Source organism: Galeopterus variegatus, unplaced genomic scaffold (genome assembly GCF_000696425.1).
Source record: "Galeopterus variegatus unplaced genomic scaffold, G_variegatus-3.0.2 Scaffold3454, whole genome shotgun sequence".
NCBI lineage: Eukaryota > Metazoa > Chordata > Mammalia > Dermoptera > Cynocephalidae > Galeopterus > Galeopterus variegatus.
In genome coordinates, this window is record NW_007729565.1 from 143,029 (window position 1) to 163,147 (window position 20,119).

Genomic DNA, 20,119 nt, shown 5'->3' on the forward strand with positions numbered 1-20,119 from the left:
TCTTTTAGAGGCAATGAAAATATTCTGGAATTAGATAGTGGAGATGGTTGCACAACTTTATGAATATACTAAAAACCACTGAATTGTGCAAATTAAATGCGTGAATACTATGGCATGTGAATTACATCTCATTTTTTTTTTTAAGTTAAAAGCAACTTTCTACTTGATCCCGTTTTTTAAGAACAATAAAGGTAGCCCAGGGGCATGCTGGTTATGACTGCACCTTGCACCTCCAAGTCACCATTGGCCAGAGTGAAGAGTGGCCCCAGACTCTGCAGGGTGCTTGCAAAGCTCCCCATCCTGCCCTCCCCAGTCCTCACAGGAGCACCAGAGTTTGCCTTGGCATCTTTAGGGCTGATTTTGCATGCTTTGCATTCCTATTCACCACCAGAATCCCAGCACTACTTCCAAGGCCAGTCCTCATACAAGTCTCCTACCCCATCCCCACTTCATTTTCCTCACTGTACTTACCATCTATTATTCATATCCCTCCAAATTTTGGTTTTGTTCATTACTTTACTGCAAAGAATAGGTGCTCAATAAATTTCTGGTAAATGAATAAACTTGGAAATAAGCTTACACAGAAATGTGCCCTGGATATTATTTAAAAGATGAAGTTTCATGCTTCAAAATGTGTTTTTCTCCCACAAGATTTTCTCCTCCACTTAAATATATGCCCAATCTTTGATAAAACTTGCACAAATGGCATTTTATTGCAGATGACAATCTAATTTACAAATCTTTATACATTTCAAGGAAAACATTCAGGCATCATAAACATAAAAATTTCAATATGCAAAATTCAAATTTACAGCAAGAAAACACAAACTTATTTTTGAACTATGTGGTTATTACTGTACTACCTTTAATTCCTTATCCAGAGTCCAAAAAGTGTGGGCAAACCCTAAAAATGTAGCAGAAGCATTTCCGCACACTGGTATCCATAATCTAGTTTGTGCAGAAATGTTTCCACTAGATTCATAGAGTACTCTTTGGAAGAAAGAGGTGAGAATTGGTCATTTGGTCGCCCTTCGGACCTTCTGCAACTCTTCAATGGGCTTCCACTCTTGGTTGATTGTTATAAGCTTAAAAAGAAAAGAAAAAATGTTTTGTTAAGGATCTGTGCTTCATCTTCATGTCCCTTTTTGGGAATTGTCCATGCTCCCCTTTAGAAAAAGCATCACCATAGTGTTTGTCATCAAGGAACCACCTCTTTCCATCTGTAAAACATCACTCCATCCCTCTAAAAAACCCTTGGGTTCCTACGTGTTAAGGGATCAGAGAGAAAGGTCATATATATATATGCCCTACTTTCATTTATGCAGATTTTTGAATTTGCCAAGATATTATGTGATCCATATGTTGAAGAATGTGTCTGCTCCTCATGAGTACATATACAAATCTCCTAGCACAGGGCTTGGCATATGGCTCTTAATAAATGCTGTTCAGTATACTTACTCAGTGAGTACAAATGATCTGAGTTACACAATCAGGGAAAAGGGATAGAGCTGTGGACAGTTCTTGATTCCCAAAGAACTTACATTCAGAGATTCTCATTTATAGTCACAAGTTTTCTATTACCCCAGGAGCTAGGAGATGTAGGTAGTTTAAAAGATCCTAAATGTCCTTCACTAGGTCAAACTGTGTTATCTGAGAGTTTTGTATTTAAAAAAAAAAAAAGCTTTCCTGATAGACCTAACTGTAGAGGAGTGTAGGAATATTAACATTGAGAAAGACCAGGGAACTTACACACGGCAAAAGCCCTTAGTGTAGGTAAGAGATTTGAGGCAGAACAGGGATTGTTCAAAGGGCAAAAGCCCTTAGCATAACAAAGATCTTCAAGTATGTTCTGCTAGATTAGATAAGGACATTAAGGTCATTTCTTATCCAGCTTCACTCCCTTTCGTTTCTCAAGATGCTTTCCAGAGAATGCCCCATAGCCAATCTCTTTTCATTCCTTTGATAAATGATTGATTAAGTTGTTTTCTCTCTCATATTTCCTTGTCTTTACAATAAAAGCTGAAGCAAATACCAACTTGGGGCTGCATCTGGTAACTCCTTTCTTGAGGGAGTTTTCTCAGTGCAGCCCCTTCAGGCTTCTCATTGCTCTTAACATTTGGGCTCTGAGTGATCTTTGCATCTCCATCACACAGCGAGAAGTGACACCTAACTAGTATTCATTCCAACAGGCTCAATGTTTCTAACTTCCAAAATATTTAAAACATTAAAAATGAAATCTTTGCAATAGTCTTAATGAGTAGATATTAGTTAATATAGTAATTAACTATAAGTTACGTTAACTTAAAGAGAATGTCACTCCTGTTTTTGGGAGCTCCAATTATTTATCACAACAGACCTTATATTTAGATAATTAATGGATAAAAGGAGATAATGTATTCCAATAATGATAAACATTTATAACTGAATGCTTATTGTGGGCCAGGACTGTGCTAAATGGCTCTATGTATTTTATTTTCTTTAATTCTCTTAATGCTGAGGTAGAGCCCTATTATTGTGCCCATTTTACAGATTCAGAGAGCTTCAGAGAGGCCAAATTGTCTAAAACCACCTGTGACTAATGGCCCAAGCAGTATTTTTAACTAGATCTCTAAAATTCTACAGCACTGTCTTTAACACTACATTAAAAGGCATTCTGTAAGCGTAAGGTATTAAATCTACTTCACTGACAAAGGTGCTAAGATTTGGGCTAAATGTAAATCACTTGTTTTTAATTTAGCATTACCTTTCTAGGTACACTGGGATCCACATTTTCCCAAGGTTCTGGATTTCTTTTTTTATCAATGCTAAAAATAAAAGAAAGTTAATTAAACATTAAAGTAAGTGAATTTAAACCAACACTGATATTGGGCCTATAAACATGCTAGCGACAGACCCAATGTGCATACTTAGGCATTGGTCTGTTAGTTAACTATCAGGAACCATCAGTAGTAACTGAAATTGATAGAAGATTCCTTAAGGGAGTTTCATGGTTTGGCTCAAACATTAAGGATCAATTTCTCCGCAGGGTAGAAGGTCTGTATTCTCTTTAACTGGCTAGATTGGAAACTGCTCCCACAAACCAAATAACAAAGTGGGTGGAAGGGCCAGGCTAAGGACACGCAGTAATTTCCTTATGCTGGTTTCTGGGAGGGGCAGAGGGGTTGGACTTAAACTGTAGGTGGTGAACTCCAGGGCACTCATCCCCTCTGCCTGCCTGTGGTTACAGTTAGTGTACTCTCCAGCCTGCAAGAGTCTAGATCGGTTTCAAGTTTCTCTCTTCCTTGCATTCCAAGATACATGGCTTTTAACCTTCTTATATCCAAAGTTGAGATTAGGTTCATTGTAGACAACTGAATCTATCAGTTCTACCACATCTTTCTAATAAGTTGAAATTTAAACTAATTAAAGCGATTAAGTTTTTGATATATCTCTCAACCATTTAAGACTTTAAGTTTCAAAACTTAAGTTTCAAAAAAAAAAAAAAATCAAACTTCACTGCAGGAGACTGAAGGAGGGCCAATGGATGAAAGGATATTTAGGCACAAGGAGCAAGCTAATTTTGTTAATATCATAATTTAATAGTCTTCCAATATCAGGATACTTTAGTCCTGACTCCAGGTTCACAATTTGACATGCATATCCTTGGGGGGAAAAGTAGGAAACTGATATCATGCATTTCATAAACCAAGGGTCAACCAAACAGCACCAAAAGATTTTATAAACGAGGCCTACTTACATCACATCGGATTTTCCAAGGGAATATACAGCAAAGGATGAGGCTCCGGTGGCTGCCACGGCCGTGAACACAACCAAGGGAATAAGCTAACGTAGCAGATTGAGGACAAGTGTTCAGATGTATCAATATGAAACATTTAAAATATAACAAATTGCTATTTATCACTTTACACTTCTAAATCTGTGCCATCTTTTCATCCTTAAAAATTCACACTTTCAGTCAAGATTTTCAATTGCTTTAAAAAACTTACTTCCTTCTTTTTCATCAGGAGTTGGAAAAAGTTCATGATGACTTCAGTGTAGAATATCAAATCTAGAATTTAAAAATCTGAGATACTGATCAAAACTTCGGCCACTAGGACCCCAGCGGGCGGGCGCCCAACCAATCCAATGAGCTCCAAAAGCCACCCAAGGGCCGGCTCTCAGCACCCTCGCCCGAAGGCGACTCACCTGGGGTTGGGGCGGGACGGCGCGCGGACAGATGTCAACGCCCAGAACCGAACGGGCACTCGGCCTCCGCGCCTTATATACCGACCGCAACCGCTCGGGAAGGGCCGGGCCACAGCGCTCTGGTCACGCGGGCGGGGCGGGGAGCCTGCGGGACCTGACTCGCTTTCCCCGCTCAGCGCCTGGCTCCCGGGCGCCACCTGCAGGACGCCGTGAGGGCAGACGCGGCGCAGCCCAACGCTGGCGCCAGCGCCCCCTGCCGTTCGCCGCGGTTCTTATCCACGCGGGCAAGCGCTCTGGGGGTTTCGGGTGTGGAAGGTGGGACCTGAGAGCAAGGGGAGCGCTGATGGCCAAGGTCTGGGTGAAAACCAACCCTTCCAAAAGGTAGTCCAGAAAAAGGAGCCGCAGAGCCGAGGGTCCCAGGACTGGCTTACAACCCTGAGTCTCAGGGGAGGCTCCCAGCTGCGGGCGGGTAAATTGGAATTAACCCAATCACATTAAAAGCTCCAAAATGGGATGCAGTCACATAATTAAACTTAAATTGTACGGTTCATTTCAGAATAACTCCCATGGTGTCCTAATTTTTTCCATTAAAATATCGGGGGTTGGATGGAGAAGAAACAAAAGAATCCCCTGGAAAGGTTTCCAAGAGAAGGTCTATTTTTGCGAACGACCCCATTGTCTGGCTTCCTGTTTGGGTCCCCTCCTAACTTCCCCTAAGCCAGCAGCCTCAACTCGCCGAGTTTGCAGGCGGCTGCAAAGCCGCGCAAAGAATAACAACTCCATTGAACCGGCGGCTGTTCGGACACTGAGCCGGGTCCCTCTCGACATTTTTGCAATGTGGGTACGTTATTAAGACTCAAAGATGCTCGAGTCACACAGCTGGTAAGTGGCGGAGATGTCATCGGAACGCAGGTCTGTCTGGCACCCACCACCACCGCTCTTTCATCCCTCCCTTACCTACTGCAATCATCTCAACGGCAGAAGCTCGGTTATTTAAATAACAGTTTTAAGCGGAAGCTTGAAGTTAAAGTTAAAACATCTTAATGTTTCCTGGAAACGGCCAGCTGTACGAGTATTTCAACCCCATTGTAACTATAGACATGGACTTTGCAGTCAAACGGGCCTGATTTCAGTGCCCAGCCCTGCCACACTTAGCTGACTCTCAGTTTTATATCTGCAAAATGGGGACAAACTTAGCTCAGGAGGGAGTCGGAAAAAAATGTTAAAATATATGTAAAGCACGTGGCATTCTGCCCTGCCTATAGTAGGCATTCAATAAATATTATCATTCGTAAAGATTTGTTTTATGTAAGGCAGATTAAAAATGTAGTTCCCCCCTCCCCCCGCCATACTTTTTCTGGTAAGAGTTCTTTCTTTTTTTTTTTTAAAGATGACCGGTAAGGGGATCTTAACCCTTGACTTGGTGTTGTCAGCACCACGCTCAGCCAGTGAGCGAACCGGCCATCCCTATGTGGGATCCGAACCCGGGGCCTTGGTGTTATCAGCACCACACTCTCCCGAGTGAGCCACGGGCCGGCCCATGGTAAGAGTTCTTATTGAGTAACTTCAGAGCTGTAACCATCGGCATTTGCTGATTGGTTCGATCCACATCAGATACTTCAAAGAAAATTCAACATTACTTCTCCCTATTTTGTATTACATAGAATCAGAGAAACTTTCAATGCTCCCCCTGCAAGATTTCTAAGGTTTTCCAGTTTGTTAGCATATAGTTGTTCAAAACAGTCTCATGATCCTTTGCATTTCTGTGGTATAAGTTCTAATGTCTCCTTTTTCATTTCTGGTTTTGTCTTCTCTTTTTTCTTCATTAGTCTAGCTAAAGGCACATTGATTTTATCTTTCCAAAAAACCAATTCTTTGTTTCATTGATCTTTTGTATTGTTTTTTAACATCTCTAATTCATTTATATGCTCCGATCTTTGTTATTTCTCTTTTCTACTAATTTGGTGTTTGATTTTTTGTTTTTCTAGTTCCTGAGGTGTAACATCAGGGTATTTTAAGTCTTTTTACTTTTTTGATGTAGGTATTTATTGCTATAAACTTTTCTCTTAGAACTGCTTTTGCTGTATCCCATAGAGAATCTTCTTTTTTTTTGCCCTTTTGTCTGAGGTTACTGTAGGCAAAACTACCCAGAAAATAATTTTCTGTCTCCAGTTTTTAGCAGTAAGAACACTTCCTATCCCAAAATGTAACAGAATTCATAGTCTCACCACTGGCAACAGGAAGGTATGGATGAAATCACGGTCCTCCCTGCACCTCAGCCCTGTGTGCTGGCCAAGGCAGAATGCGCTGCCAGGCTGGTGCTGCCTGGATGACCAGGATGAGAAGCAGGTATAGCTCCCACCCCTTCAAACCCTGGCCTCCACAAAGGAGCCCACTTTGGACGCTCACAAGCATCACCCTCTGTGGCTGCTCCAAAGCCCATAATTCTTTGGGGGAGTTTCCCTTCCCTACTCCCAATTGCCAGAAATTTCTAGAACCATCCCTACCTACTGCCATCCAGGCTTGCAGGGGCATCAAGCCATGGCTGCTTGGTTCTCACCCCAGGAATTTAAATTTTAATCAGCCCAGCTCAGGCTTTATAGGAAACATAGACTATTCTATTACTAAAAATTTTTTCGTTGAAATTCTTTCTGCTCATATCTGACACTGGACTGTCCTAATTCTGATACCCTATCCTTCAGTGGCTGCCTTATAACCAGATTTGCAATACTAGATTTGTTAAGTTTGGGGGTTATTGGGGATGTTCCATATATTGCTTTAGGTTGACTGTTAACGTGGCCCAGAATGCAGTTTTACTTCAGTATATAGGGAAAGCTGTTCACACTTCACAGTACACTAGAAAAAAGGTGCTTAGAAACTTACACGATTTAATTTTCTCAGATTAAGAATACCTGTACAGCTTTCAAAAAGCCAGAACCATCCTCAAATCAAATTAAAACTGAATCAAATAAATTCTTGATATGATTTTGTCATTTATTGAGCATTTCAGTAAGAAGAGGCACATAGTCTTTGTTCTCAGGAGGCTTCCAATGTTCTGTTGGGAAGTTATAATTACAGTTCAAAAGACACTTTTAAATAAACTCAGCCTTGAACAAAAGTGTGGGTACTAAATGCTCAGCCTGACCACTAGAAACTTGTTCTGGGAAAGAACACGTGGCCCACAGCTAGATGTTTGAGTTAAGGCATTCAGGCCAAGGTTTATCAGGTCTAGGATGGCAAAGGTTTTATGGCTGCCTTGTTCTATAACATCAATAACCAATAAAGAGCATGAATAGTCAGAATTCTAGTAAATTTTCTAAGTATTTTCCTATTACTCAAAAGTGAGGGTCCATCTGTTAGAACAATTTTAATTGAATCAAAACACACACACACAATTATATAGTAGTATAAAACAACCACCATTTTATTATATCATAATTTTTTGTGAGTCAGGAATTTGAGTAGGGCTTAGCTAGCCCATTTTTCTGCCCCATGTGGCTTTCAGTGAAGTCATGGGTAGTATTCAGCTGGCTGATTGGCTGATATGGAGAGTGCAAGGCAGCTTCACTCAGGTCTGTCTTGGAATGGCTGGAAAGCTGGGCTCAGCTGGGATTGTCAACTGAAGCATCTACACTAGCCTCCAGACCACAGTGGTCTCAGTGTTGTCAGACATTTCTTTTGGGGGTTGGGGGCAGCTGGCTGGTATGCAGATCCAAACCTTGACCTTGGTGTTATAACACTGTGCTCGAACCAACTGAACTAACCAGCCAGCCCCTGAATTACATTTTATTACCAAAGTCAGGGGTTCAGATTCCTGTACTACTGGCCAACTGTCAAAAAGAAAACAAAATTTGTACCTATAAATCATACAGGTCCTTTCCTTAATTATTCCTGACAGTCCTAGCTCTGGTCAGAAATAAGAAACTCCAACAACTACTTAACATTTATGACATACATTTTATGCACTACGTTCTCATCATACCCTGGACTTCTTTTGAAGCAGTTCTCACCATTACAATTAATTCACTGAATAATTTGATGTCTGCCTGTGCTCCCAGCCATCTTGTCAGTGCCATGTCTGTCTCATTCACTGAACATCTCAGCACCTAGCATGGCACCTTGAGTGAAGAATGGACTAGTAAGATGTATAGATGTATACCAGACACTGTTAGGTGAAAAATCATGAGGTTATGATCATTCCTTTTTGGTTTTAAAAAATAATCTATATGTGCATAAAGGACTGGAAGAAATACCAAAGGATTGACTTCTTTGTACTTATCTGTATTTTCCAGTATTTTAAATTACTTTTGTAATAAAGAAAAATAAAAATGTACATATAATCTCCTTCAAAATTACTTTTAATTACAAAAGGAAAAATAACTATACAGTGGATACCTGCCTTTATGATAATGGCAGGGAAACACAACTCCAGGAACCAATTGCTCTATAAAAGAATTGGTCTATATATACCCTTCAAAAATGTCAAGGTCAAGAATGACCAAGGACTATTTCAAATTAAAAGAGGCTAATGAGACACGGTAACTAAATGTAATGTGTCATCCTTGACTGGATACTATAAAGGAAAAATTGCTATGTAGGACATTATTTGGACAATGCATAAAAATTCATTAGACAATAGGGTAAAATAGCCTATCAATATCCAATTTCCTGAATTTGGTAACTGCACTGTGGTCATGTAAGAAAATAACCTTATTCGTAAGAAATATACACTAAAGTAAGTACTAAGGAGTAAAGGGACATGATGTATATAATCTATTCTCAAATGGTTAAAAAAAATACTTCGCGTGTATGCATACATATATAAAAATAAATGGGGGGACAGAGAGAAAGCAAATGTGGCAAAATGTTAAAAATTTGTGAATCTGGGTTAGAGTATATAAGGTTCTTTGTACTATTCTTGCAACTTTACTATAAGTATGAAATTATTTCAAAGTTAAGGGAACACAATCAACCAAAAACAACTACCCTTACAATGAAATCAACATACACACATACTCCCTTCCTAAATTTTAATATACCTTTTAGAAATAACATGAGTCTTAGCTTAGCAGGCACAATTTTTTTAATTTACAGGAAATATACACACAAAACTCTAAAAATATAAAGTTGCAAACTATAGGCAAGTTCACATTTCAATTAATGTGAACAACTGAACAAGAATATAAAGTAATTTTTAAATATCTTCTAAGATAGAAAATTCTTCTTAAATAAGTTTTCATATAAAGTCAAGTCCTTGTGACTTAAGGATGGTTTCACAGTCTCAAAGGATTTAAGAAAGTGCTCTTGTTTCACCATGGTTGCTTCTAGTCCATTTTCTTGCAGAGCCAGCAAGGCAGCCTGTAAGAAACAAGCAACAGGAAATAATTAATTTGCTTCATTTTTTTTTTTAACAATACATGGTAATACTTTAAAATCTGAATGCAAAATACGTGTCACTTCATAGGATTCCAGTATTCATGTCACTAAAAACATTAAGCTAAAAAATTAAATAAGGTAATTAAAAATCCACTTAGGGGCTGGCTGATTAACTTGGTTATAGAGCAGTGTCCTAACACCAAGGTCAAAGGTTCGGATCCCTGTACTGATCAGCTGCCCACCCCACCCAAAATCCACTTAGTAGATAACTATTCCCACATTAAACTCTAACCCATTTTTTCTAAATGGGAAAAAAAAAAACTGTGGAATAATATATATAAGTCCATATGTATTTTTAAAGATGGGAAAATATCTTCATGATCTTGGAGTAGAAAGGACATTGTAGACAGTACTGATCATAAAGGAAAAGATCAAACAGATACTCTATGACCCAGCAATTCTCCTCAAGACTATAGTCAAGATAGACATAAATATATCACCAATAGACGTGTGCAAAAATTGTTCCCAGCAGCATAATTCATAATAGCAAAAAAGTAAAAATAAAAGAATGGATAAACATTGACTATTCATATATGAGAATGTTATAATGTGATGGTATTGAACAAATTATGACTACACAAAAAACCATGGATGAATTTCACAAACATAATTTTGAATTAAAGAAGCAGACAGAAAATAATATGTATTGTATGGTTCCATTTATGTAAAGCTCAAAAGCAGACAAAATTAATCTCCAGTGTAGGAAGTCTGCAGGTTGGTTCCTTTTTGAGAGGAGGCAGGGAACAGAGATTGGGAAAGAGCCAAAAGGAAGACTCTCAGGTGTTGATAACATTTTATTTTTTCACACAAGTGGTGGTTCTAAAAGTATGATCACTTTATGCTATTTCAATGAACTATATCCTTATGATCTATGCATTTTTCTGAATGTTATATTGAGCAAAAGTTTATGGAACAGAAGAAACCTAAAATGGCTTCTTCTGCCCTCCACAGAAGTTTACATCTCTTCTCTCAAAAACGGCCTTTTCTGACACCCCAAATCTAGGCTGGTGTCCTTCCTAGGTGCTCCTACAGCATCCTAAATTTCCCCAACTCATTGCACATTCTCAATTGCCAATTCAGAATTATGCTTTGCCTTTCTGCACCTCCCACCAACCTGTAAGCTCTGTCAGGGAAGGGGCCGCATCTGTCTGTTTCAAGTGACATGGTACCTGCCACATAAGAAGTCTCTTAGTCATATTGCAGAGTGAATGAAAACTTGAATGGATGAAGATATGTTCTGACCACACAGACTTCTTCACTAATTAACTTACTTCTTTGCAGAGATTTCTAAGATCTGCTCCAGAGAAAAAACAGGTTTCTGCTGCCAGGTTTTCTAAGGAAACATCAGCTCCTATTGGCATGGTTTTTGTACAGACTTTTAAAATAGAAAGCCTGCCCTGGAACAAAATAAAAAATAATCACATAACATTAATGTTTGACAGAATGATATAGTAAAACATTTTAAGTATAAATTTTCTATCATATTAGAAAATGTGTGTGTGTGTATTTGAGAATCAAACAATAAAAAAAGTCACTTATTGCTTCTGAAGGGTAAGAAAGAGTAAGTCATCAATGGTCCACATGGCAAAGGAAAAATAACATCATGAAAAACTTTAATACTATCATAATCAATTGTTAAAATAGCCAACCACAGACATATCTTTTTAAGAAAAAATAAATCTTTTGGTTACAATACTATTAGACATGGTTTAAAGCAAATACATGAACTATCAGATACAATTTATAACTATAGGAGACATTTGAAATTTTTTTCATCCTTTCAAAACTTGATAAAGTTTTTTCCAAAGAAGGAAAAAATTCATTCTCTGTATCTTTTACCACTCCCTGTCAGTGGCTCTGGATGTTAAGGGCAAAGGATTTACTGACTGACTGTGGATACATTGCATAATCTCTGTAATCTCAGATTTCCTCCACTGTAAAATAAGGATGCTAACCCAGGTAATCTCCAAAACCTTTTTAGGCCCCTTTACCATTTTAGGATTCTTCCATTCTACTTGCAAATAATACTGAGCAGACTCAAGAGTCAAACAGACTCAGTATTTTGAGTCTGCCACAATACTGAAATAAGATAACTAACTACTCTATTTTTAGGCTTACATTTCTCTGAAAACAGGGCCAGAGTATCCAGGAAAAGCAGATCAACATATGATTTTATGAAGAACCACCAGGCAAGGAAGAATGCAGAACCTAGTGTGAGTAGGACACCACGTACAACTATATCCAGTTTGGCATTCAATTCTGCTGAGCTCCATGGAGCACAGGCGTTAATGTACTGTTAAGAATGCTCACCTAGAGTAAATGTGTACAATAATTACCTTTTGATCTGGAGGTGGAATATAAATAATCTTATCTAGTCTTCCAGGTCGTAACAAGGCATCATCTAACATATCAGGTCTATTTGTTGCCGCAATAATCATGACATTTTGATTAAAAATTTCTTGAAACTTTGAGGGAAAACACACAACAAAAAGTAATGTCAAGAAGTTGTTAATTATTGAATTTTTTTAAGGTTGTAAATCAGAAGGCCCACTTGTTTTTAAATAGAAATATCCTTTTCCCAGAATCAAATCCTTACCCCAGAAACAAATCATGAATCAAAGAGCTACTTTGTATGCACAGTGAAGGGAGTGGCTAATCCTGAGAGACATTTCTCCATGTGAGAACTGATGAAAAGTCTTATACCACAACAGAGAACATCCATCTAATGACCTGAATAGACCTGAGCCCTCAGTGAATGATTACAACTTAAACAGATGGCTTGAAAAGACAGAAGCACATGACAAACAGTGACGTATGGCTATGAAAAGTCTTAGCTATCATAACCCTGAAGAGGAAGATTTACTTTACTTTTTATTTTTCTTTCCAGAGTCAGGAATGATGACAATTAACCTAAGTGGCAGGTATGCAAATCCTGGATGAAGGTAAGGAATGTCTGAGAGCAGACAGAGCAAGGCTCCACGCACACTAAATGTTCAAATTAAATATTCACAGAAGTTCTCCAGCAACGCAATCCCTCAAGGTAGTGAGCTCCCTAAATTTGCAGGTATGGTATTTTAGCAGAGGCTGGGTGAACACCTGTCAGATGCTGTACTAGTAGAAGGAATTCTTGCATTATAAGATTTGATTAGATATGCCTCGGGGCCTGCCCGGGGACCCAGGGAACGGAGAAGGGGACCAGACCCCCCGCCTGCAACCAGGCACACCTCACCAGCACCTCGACGCCCGCCCAGGTCCTGGGATATGGAGCCGGGGACCGGACCCCCCTTCCCACAACCAGGCTCACCACACCAGTGCCTCGGGGCCCACCTGGGGACCCGGGGCATGGAGCTGTGAACTGGACACCCCTCCTGCAACCAGGCACACCATGCCAGTGCCTCGGGGCCCACCTGGGGACCCAGGGCATGGAGAAGGGGACCCGGGGCATGGAGAAGGGGACCGGACCCCCCTCCTGCAACTAGGCACACCTCACCAGTGCCTTGGGGCCCACCTGGGGACCTGGGCATGGAGAAGGGGACCGGACCCCCCTCCTGCAACTAGGCACACCTCACCAGTGCCTTGGGGCCCACCTGGGGACCTGGGCATGGAGAAGGGGACCCGTCTCCCCTCCCACAACCAAGCTCACCTCGCCAGCACTTCGGGGCCCTCCCAGGGTCCTGGGGTATGGGAGAAGGGGACCGGACCCCCCTCTTGCAACCAGGCTCACCATGCCAGCGCCTTGGGGCCTGCCCAGGGACTCGGGGTATGGAGCCAGGGATCGGACACTCTCCACAACCAGGCACACTGCCAGCACCAAGGAGCATGCCAAAATCATCTCCTCCATGTGGGTGACCCACCTCAGTCACCATGATATCCATGGCTGCCGCAAAGGCGGCTAGACACCACAACAACCATGCAGATGGTCCACCAGCCACTGGAGGAGTGCACTGACACAAGAAGAGTCACCACCAGACACAAAGAAAGGAGGAGGATGTCTCTCCCCACAGAGCCCATTTCAGAGTGACAGAAGAGGCATCTGCTCTGATTGTACTGGGGGACCTGAACATTCCTCTCAGCATTGGACAGATCATTTGAGCAGCAAATCAACAGAGTAACCATTATTCTTTCAGAGGGAGAGAAAAAATCTAGGTTAATTAGAGGGAGGAGGGGGAGGGATTGGACAAGGGGCATAAAGAATAATTACAATTTGTAACAATATATATGCTAGTAATACTGATTTGATCAACATATCTCAATGGTGAACCCCCAAAATATGTATAATCAATTTTGATTCAGTAATTATTAAATAAAAAAAATAAGGATGACTCCCTTTATAAATCAATGGAATAAAGCTTTTTCTGGGCTGGCCTGGTGGCGCACTGGAGAAGTGCGCCACTTGGGAGTGCAGCGGCGCTCCCGCCAAGGGTTCGGATCCCATGTGGAGACCGGTTCCCGCTCACTGGCTGAGCGCAGTTCGGGCACAACACCGAGGGTTGCGATCCCGTTACCAGTCAGTAAAAAAAGACAAAAAGGGAAAAAAAAAAGCTTTTTCTGAAGTTTAAAAAAAAAAAAAAAAAGATTTGATAACCAGTTGGGTCCCCCCTTCTAATTCTAGTGTGATATGTTCCTAAGGAGCTGTAAGACTCTTTCCATGGAACAATTTTTAAAATGGGAAAATAAAAACAGAGAGGAATAAAAGAAAATAAAAATGATCTATCAGGGATAATTTAATGATACCAAACTCAGGGCTGCCAGTTAGCTCAGCTGGTTAGATCGTGGTGTTATAACACCAAGGTCAAGGGTTCAGATCTCCATACCAGCAAAAAAAAAAGCTTTTTCTGAAGTTTAAAAAAAAAAAAAAAAGATTTGATAACCAGTTGGGTCCCCCCTTCTAATTCTAGTGTGATATGTTCCTAAGGAGCTGTAAGACTCTTTCCATGGAACAATTTTTAAAATGGGAAAATAAAAAGAGAGGAATAAAAGAAAATAAAAATGATCTATCAGGGATAATTACCAAACTCAGGGCTGCCAGTTAGCTCAGCTGGTTAGATCGTGGTGTTATAACACCAAGGTCAAGGGTTCAGATCTCCATACCAGCCAGTCGTCAAAATAAATAAATAATAATAATAATGTTAATGTTAAGGATACCAAAGTCTACCACAGAAGAGACTCAGAGAAGAAGGGGACTTCCAAAGGTCATTTTAACTTCATTATAACCAAGGAAATCCATTCCTCAAGAAAACTGGAAGTTTTCAATTACTAAGATTATTGGAAATAATTATCTGTTTTGTTTTACAAAAAAATTTTTAGTAAGAGATGAACACTGGTTCTTCAGGATACAAAAATAAGAATAAACTCCCTTCTCCATTAGCACTAAGTAAAATTATACTTCTCATTCTTGGGAAAAATAAAATTCACATTCTTATATATCTAAGATAATTTATTATAAAATTTACCTCACCTTTCCCAGCCAAATTTTTACAAGCTCTGTAAAACTCTCAACACAGTCAGATTGAAATTATATAAATCTTTCTATGAGATGAATTCAGCATAGGAAAAGCTACTGTGTATATGCATTCTACGTAATGTTGGTTTGGATTTTTGGTGTATTCTGGCTAATAAATACCTCTTCATTTTTTTTCAGCTCCTTGTATTTACCCTGTTGGTTTGATTTACTTCCTCTTCTCTCTATTGTCTTAAGTCCAACACCATCTAATTCATTCAGGAGAACAGAAAGAACTCTCTCTTGAACGTTACATCCCGTTTTGCTGACTGAACGAGACCCCAAGATTGAATCAATTTCATCCAAAAACACAATTGCTGGAGTATTTGCTCTTGCTTGTCGAAATACCTTTTGTTAGAAAAAAAAAAATTTAAAGCCATGTTATACATTATTCATGTTAATGTATGTTCTCTGCATTACTATTTATAATTTTTAAAATGTAAAAAGAAAAATTTTAAATGTCTAAGAATTGGGAAGTGGATAGATAAAAAAAAAGGAACAATAAAATAATATGTAGGAGTTTAAAATGTAAAAAGAAAAATTTTAAATGTCTAAGAATTGGGAAGTGGATAGATAAAAAAAAAAAGGAACAATAAAATAATATGTAGGAGTTAAAAATCATATTTTCAAAGTTCTCAAAGAATATTTAATATCATAGAATTTCAAAAGTGATATAAAACCTTCCCTTGATTTTGTTTAAAAAGAAAACAAACAAAAAAGGACAAAGAAAATTCACTAAAATGTTAATAAGTAGATTACTGAGGAATTCTTATTTATACTTTCCTGTATTTTCTAAATTCTCTATAAACAAACATGTATAACTTTTATAGTCAGAAAAAGACCTAGTAATATTTTTTAAAATAAGGTTAATTCATGAGGTATGAAATAAAAATTTTAAAGTAAACTTAAATACATGGGGAAATGAACAAACCTGAGACAAGACTTTTTCTGAATCTCCAACAAAAGGTGAAAAGAGATCAGCTCCACTCACTGAAACAAAGGAGCAATGACAGCTTGTGGCCAGGGCCCTCGCCAGAGTGGTTTTGGCACATCCAGGGGGACCATAGAGCAGAACTCCCTTTGGTTGTGTTAGGCCCATCCTCACAAATTCCCGAGGGAATTTAAGAGGCCACTCAATGCTCTGTAAATATGCAAAAAGGGAAAGAAGAGTTGTTTTAATATAACAATAAAACATCAAATAATCCAATAAATTCATTTCTTCATTCAGCAATTCTAAGGCACCTGTTATGACCTGGAGATGCAGTACATTCTCCACACAGCACCCAGTTCTTATAACCTAAGTGAGGTCACATCAATTCTTGCTTAAAATCCTTCGATGACTTCCTATCAGAACTAGAATAAAATCCAAATCCAAATTCCTTATTTACCACTACTTACAAGGCCTTACATAATCTGCAAAAAAAGGACTCTCAGGAGCCTCTCGGAGCACTAACATTCAAAGGAGGGGAGAGGAGAGCTCAGAAAGGCAGGAAAGCTTAACTCCTCAAAGCTAAGGAAACAGAGTGTTTCCAACAGGAAAGTGTGGCTAATTTCTCTAATCCATATTGGGAAGATTAAATGAGACAATGCATATTAAAAAATTAGGGCATATTATAAATGCTCTTATCCATGGACTCAAGGATTCCGGGGTTCACTGGTCATATAGGTCCTACTTAAGATGAACAAATTATGATTGATACTCATAAATCAGTCTTTTATGTGTGTGGTTAGAGAAACGTAGTTCCTCAGGGAAGGATTACCTATAGGTGAATTGGCAAATTAATTTCTGAAACTGCAGTGCAGGTGAGAGATCTGGAGAGCTGCATCCCTCAACATCCATGATGACAACCACTTTCAAGTAACTGTCCAGGCCACACTGACCATTCATTACAGTCTTATGCTTTTATCAGTCCCTGTGTCCATCCAATGGTTTCCACATCAGAGGCCAGGGCAAACTAAGTCCTGCACCTCTATCTGTACAGCCCACAAACTAAGAATGGTTCTTACATTTTTAAATGCTTGAAAAAAAAATCAAAATAATAATAATAATAATATTGTGACATGTGAAAATTATGATTTCAATATTCATAAATCTTATCAGAATATGATTATTCATTTACATATTGTCTACAGCTGCTTTTGCCCTACAGTGGCAGAGCTGAGTGGTTACAACAGACCATATGGCCCACAAAGCTTAAAACATCTACTATCTGGCTCTTTACAGAAAATCTGTTGATCCCTGTTCTACATTATAAACTCTTTAGAGCAAAAAACAAGCAAAAAGCAGGTTGAGGTGGCCAAGTGTGAAAAACAGTTTGGGTGTCTATAGAAGTCCAGTTAAATAAGGACTGAAAAGTGATCATTAGATTTAAACGTTAGGATCACATTAGTGATAGGAGCAAGGGCAATTTCAGTGAAGTATGTTTCATCATAAACACAAAGAATATTCATCTGTAATATTCTACTGGCTTAAGCAGATTATCTGTCTTACCTGTTTTAATTTCTGTTTTACATCTTCAAGGCCACCAATCTGCTCCCAGCCAACAGGTTTGATATCCATTATTCCAATGACACTTCGAAATGATGAAGGCTGACTCTTTTTAAAAGCTTCAAGGAAATCTGTTTCATCAATCATAGGACTGTCCTGGTTCTGAAGAAATACACCCAAATAAGCAAAATCAAACCAAAAATTAGGTGGGCCTTTTTTGTTGTACACAAACACAATTACTTAAAAAAATTTTTTTAAAAAAACCTCTTTTGAATTTGTAAATTGATTTTATCATTATAAAATCTTACCATAACATAAATTTATACGTGTAGTACAAAAATGTAAATGTCTCCCCGCCAATTCCTGCCAGTATTCATCCCCAGAGGATGTCAATAGTTTCTAGTGTATTCTTCCAGTACGTTTTGACAATAAGCATATGTACATCCTTTTAAACAGATACACAAATGGGACCATACTATACACATCAATCTGCACTTTTCACTTATCTTAGAAATTTTTTCATGTCAATTAACATAGTTCTACATCACTCTTTTTAACGTATCCATAATACACTATCATATAAACATACCATAATTTAACTACATCCTTCTGACAAATATTACGGTGCTCTGTCTTGTTATGAAAAACAAAGCTGTAACTGAAAGTCCTTGTACTCATGTTCAAGTATTTTATACAATAATTTCCTTAAAATAGAATTACTGGGTTTAAGAGTATGCACATTTACATTGTGACAGCTATTACCAAACTGTCCCCAAAGGAAGCTGCACCAGTTTATTCTCCTCCAATAATATGAAGCTGCTGTTCTCCCCCCACACCTCCTCCAATGCTGGATATTACCAAACATTTAAATTTTTGCCAGTGTTACAGGAAGACGAAGCTGCACCAGTTTATTCTCCTCCAATAATATGAAGCTGCTGTTCTCCCCCCACACCTCCAATGCTGGATATTACCAAACATTTAAATTTTTGCCAGTGTTACAGGAAGAAATGGTACTCATTATTGTTAGTTAAATTTCTTCAATTCAGAGTGAGGTAGAGGGAATGATGGAATTAGAAAATCACCTTTTTTGCAACCATCTTAGTAAAGAATGTTGTGGGCAAGAATTGGATGCTATATCTAGGGGAGTGAAAGTCTGATAAGGAGCAGGATATTTGCACAGTCTCTCAGTATCACCCCACAGATTTCTTATTAGTGGCAAAAGGAAAAATAGTAGCTATGCAGTGGAGAAACTGGACACCACCTTTACTGGTTAATCAAAAATAGCATCACCAATGAGGAGCTGATAGACATCATGTGCCTCCACATGTGATATTCCAAGGACACAAATCACTTATGTAGTATTCCCAAGGGGAATCTAAACCTGACCATTCTATAAAATAACTGTATAAGTTATGTCAAAATCAAATGTCTCAGACAAAAGAAAAAAGTGTTGAAGATTAAAAAGACTAAAAACTAAATGTGATCAATTATCCTGAACCAGATCCTGTACTAAAGAAAAAAATACTAAAAAGACTGGGACAATTACCAAAACAATATGAACTATAGACTTGGTAACATTTTGTATCAATGTTAAATTTAGTGAATATACTGAACTATATGGGAACATCCTTGTCCTTTGGAAACAGACGTTAAAATGTTAAGAGATAAAGGGTCATGATATATGCAACCCATTCTCAAATGGTTCAAAGAAATAAATAATATGTGCACATAGTATATACATGTATAGAGAGAGAGAGTAAAAATTAGTGATTTTGGATAGAGTTTAGTGGGAGTTCTCTGTAACTATCTTGAAACTTTCTCATAAGTTTTAAACTATTTCAAATTAAAAGTTTAAAAATTATTCTTTTAGTTTTTTTTAAGAAATTAAGGTTGAAGATTTTTCATGTTTATTGGGGTTTTTTTATTGTCAACTACTTGTTCATATCATATTACCCATTTTTTCTTGGGTTGTTGGTCTTTTCTTATTGATTTCCACGAGTTCTTTCTGTATCAAGAAAATTAGGCTAAAAGTATTTTTCTTAGTCTTGACTTTGCTATAGTATTGTTTTTCCATCCCCAAATGGGTAAATTAGCAAATCATTTCTTTTTTGGCAACTAGGTTTTATGCTAAGCTTAGAAAGGCCAACGTCATTCTAAAATTATATTTTGGAAATTCCTTGTAATTTCCTTGATCATTCTAGTAAAGCAAAATTTTTGTTAGTTAAAAACTCCTTACATTTCTACTTATAATATTTGTATTATGTTTATCAAGGTATTTACCCTCATAACAAATTCTGAACATTCAGTTGTCCACAAATTCCCATTTTCAATAATAATCTTATCCCATTTAAGATTATGTAAGTGATTATAAATGAATAGAGCCACTGTGAATAGCATTCCCCAAAAACGTTAACAATTGTAATCTTTGAGAGGTAACATTTCAGGCAATTTTTACTTTCTTTATAATTTTCTACCTTGTTTAATTTCTCACAAAGAACACTATTACGAAA

At 38.3% G+C, this 20,119-nt stretch overlaps 2 protein-coding genes across 3 annotated transcripts in view; both read right to left on the reverse strand.

The window, feature by feature from the left end:
- Positions 1-688: 688 nt before the first annotated feature.
- Positions 689-4,262, reverse strand: LOC103600771 (chromosome unknown open reading frame, human C15orf48). The gene is made up of 5 exons (XM_008585105.1): positions 4,186-4,262; positions 3,987-4,048; positions 3,737-3,822; positions 2,744-2,804; positions 689-1,085 (listed from the first exon to the last, which is right to left on the reverse strand). Exons 2-5 carry the CDS (start codon positions 4,020-4,022, stop codon positions 1,017-1,019), a joined length of 252 nt encoding a protein of 83 aa, XP_008583327.1. The 5' UTR covers positions 4,023-4,048; positions 4,186-4,262; the 3' UTR covers positions 689-1,016.
- Positions 4,263-9,250: 4,988 nt separating this feature from the next.
- SPATA5L1 (spermatogenesis associated 5-like 1) overlaps positions 9,251-20,119 on the reverse strand; it is an 18,413-nt gene continuing 7,544 nt past the window's right edge. Inside the window, exons 4-10 of one of the 2 annotated variants that reach the window (XM_008585108.1) lie at positions 17,613-17,771; positions 16,053-16,262; positions 15,277-15,469; positions 15,245-15,246; positions 11,958-12,086; positions 10,893-11,018; positions 9,251-9,543 (exon numbers count right to left, since the gene is read on the reverse strand). In XM_008585108.1, coding sequence (XP_008583330.1) covers positions 9,391-9,543; positions 10,893-11,018; positions 11,958-12,086; positions 15,245-15,246; positions 15,277-15,469; positions 16,053-16,262; positions 17,613-17,771 — 972 coding nt within the window. In that variant the 3' untranslated portion in view covers positions 9,251-9,390. Of the gene's footprint in view, positions 9,544-10,892; positions 11,019-11,957; positions 12,087-15,244; positions 15,470-16,052; positions 16,263-17,612; positions 17,772-20,119 lie in introns of both variants that reach the window. The other variant, XM_008585107.1, reaches the window with a different exon arrangement.